Source organism: Giraffa tippelskirchi, chromosome 7 (genome assembly GCF_054371585.1).
Source record: "Giraffa tippelskirchi isolate mGirTip1 chromosome 7, T2T-mGirTip1v1.2.pri, whole genome shotgun sequence".
Classification (NCBI taxonomy): domain Eukaryota; kingdom Metazoa; phylum Chordata; class Mammalia; order Artiodactyla; family Giraffidae; genus Giraffa; species Giraffa tippelskirchi.
This window is the reverse complement of record NC_137281.1, coordinates 67073762-67076038: the sequence shown is the minus strand read 5'-3', so window position 1 is coordinate 67076038 and position 2277 is coordinate 67073762. Positions and strand designations below refer to the sequence as shown.

At 33.5% G+C, this 2277-nt stretch overlaps 1 protein-coding gene across 1 annotated transcript; it reads right to left on the bottom strand.

The window, feature by feature from the left end:
* Window positions 1-868: 868 nt before the first annotated feature.
* Window positions 869-1786, bottom strand: LOC145513588 (olfactory receptor 4A47-like). The gene has a single exon (XM_081510397.1). The coding sequence runs from the start codon at window positions 1784-1786 to the stop codon at window positions 869-871; it is 918 nt and encodes a 305-aa protein (XP_081366523.1).
* Between the last annotated feature and the right edge of the window lie 491 nt (window positions 1787-2277).

The following is a 2277-nucleotide window of genomic DNA, read 5'->3' as shown; positions in this document are numbered from 1 at the left end:
CAGTATAGGAGGGTTCCTTTTTCTCCGCACCCTCTCCAGCATTTATTGTTTATAGACTTTTTGATAGCAGCCATTCTGACCGGTGTGAGATGGTACCTCATTGTGGTTTTGATTTGCATTTAATGATTCACTTTTATGAAAATGTAACTTATACCTGGTCTTCTTGAGCATATAAGATTATACAATTGGGAGTATGATTAAGATTTGATTATATTTCTTCATTTATATTTTGTTGATTTATTTTTATAAATTTGGCTTCCTTACATTTAATACTTACAACTCTGAAGCAGCATTCTATTTCAATGTTAACATGCTAAGCAATATCAAAAAATAGTATATGCAAGGTATATTGTAATTATAAAACTAAGATACTTCAAAATTAATATAGGTTGTCTTTGTGTGCAGAGGAGTGAACAAAATTTCTATGTCATATTACTATATTATTTTTCTGAAATATGTAATGAATCCTATTAATTCTGAAAAAGATTATATTATTTGAGAGCAACTTAAGAAAACTTTACACCAACTAAAATAAATCTACAGTATAAACTATATATTAATTCATATATAGCACATAAATTTATAGTCTTATAGAGATACTTTGCACCTCTAAACTATACGTATTTTCATAAGAAAATGTGACAATCTGAAAAGTGTATTTGAAACAAAATATATACCTTGAACTATGAAATTATGAAAATCCTTAAAAGTGTATTTTGATAATTGGAAGTGTTCACATAATAAATGATTTCGTCATGGCCAAGATATTAACCCTGAGTAGTAATTTAATACACTTAAATAATCACACAAGACTTTCCTGTTAAGAGCAATTATTCATTGAAAATAAGTGATAAATTTTCCTGTTGCCTCATTTTGTTTTTCTGGTCCAGAGCTTTTTCATGGCATTTTTCATCTCACCATTTCTCAGGGTATAGATGAGTGGGTTCACCATAGGGGTGATAATGCTGTAAAACAGAGTCAAGGATTTATCAACGGACAAGGTAGAAGGAGGTCTCATATACATAAAAATGCAGGGCACAAAGAAGAGGACCACCACAGTAATTTGGGAGCCACAGGTGGACAGGGCTTTGCGCCTCCCTATCTGACCAAGATTATTCAAGGATCGCAGAATGACCCCATAGGAGATGAGTAAAAGAGAAAAGACGATCACACATATTGCCCCGTCATTGGTAAGCACTGTAATGGCGGTAACCTGGGTGTCAGTGCAGGCAAGTTTTAACAAGGGGTACATGTCACACATAAAGTGGTCAATGACATTGGGGCCACAGAAGGGAAGGTTGTAGACAAAGAGAGGATGAAATACACCATGTAAAAACCCACCAATCCAGGTCAACAACAGCAACAGAACACACACTTGCTTATTCATGATGGTCAAATAATGCAAGGGTTTACAGATGGCCACGTAGCGGTCATAAGCCATGACCACCAGGAGGAATATATCAGCACCACCAAAAAAGTGCCATATAAAAAGCTGGGTCATGCAAGCTTGGAAGGAAATGGTTTTTCTTCCATACAGTAAGTCTATAATCATATTTGGTGTGACTGTAGTAGAATAAATAACATCCATAAATGATAAGCAGCCAAGAAAGAAGTACATAGGGGTATCCAGGATTTGATTGACCACCACAGTCAGGACAATAAGTAGGTTGCCCACCATTGTCACAATATAGATGAACAAGAACACGACAAATAATATTTTCTGGCCCTGGATGCTTTGAGTGAGCCCCAAAAGGACAAATTCAGTTACATTTTTCCTTTGTTCCATAGGTGCTTCTGCCTGTATTATTTCAGAGTTCAGGTCAAAATTACCTGTAAAAATAATTGTTATTAGTGAATCCTGAAGTCTTAAGATAATTTACTCATATATTCAATCAATGAGAATTATAGTTTATTATGATCCAATACTTCTAGATATTGTAATAGAATGTTGAGTAATACATTGCCCTGAACCTCAAAAATCTTAAAGAGCAGCAAGTAATTAAAATACATATGTGAGAAAAGAACACATAATGAAGTAAATGACTTGCTACAGTCTCCTTCCATTTGGAAGTTGATATAATTGTACAATTAATTAATACCTTATATAAAAATAAATGTTGATAAAACTTTTAATAAAAAAGTAAAGCATTGTTTTTATTTTGCTTCTATGTATTAGGGAGATGATTTCCTCAGTTCTAACAGAGGAAGAATCTTAGCCAATCATTGGAATTTCAGATAGATACATTTGAGAATTTCAGGTTTCTTTTAAGGATTTAG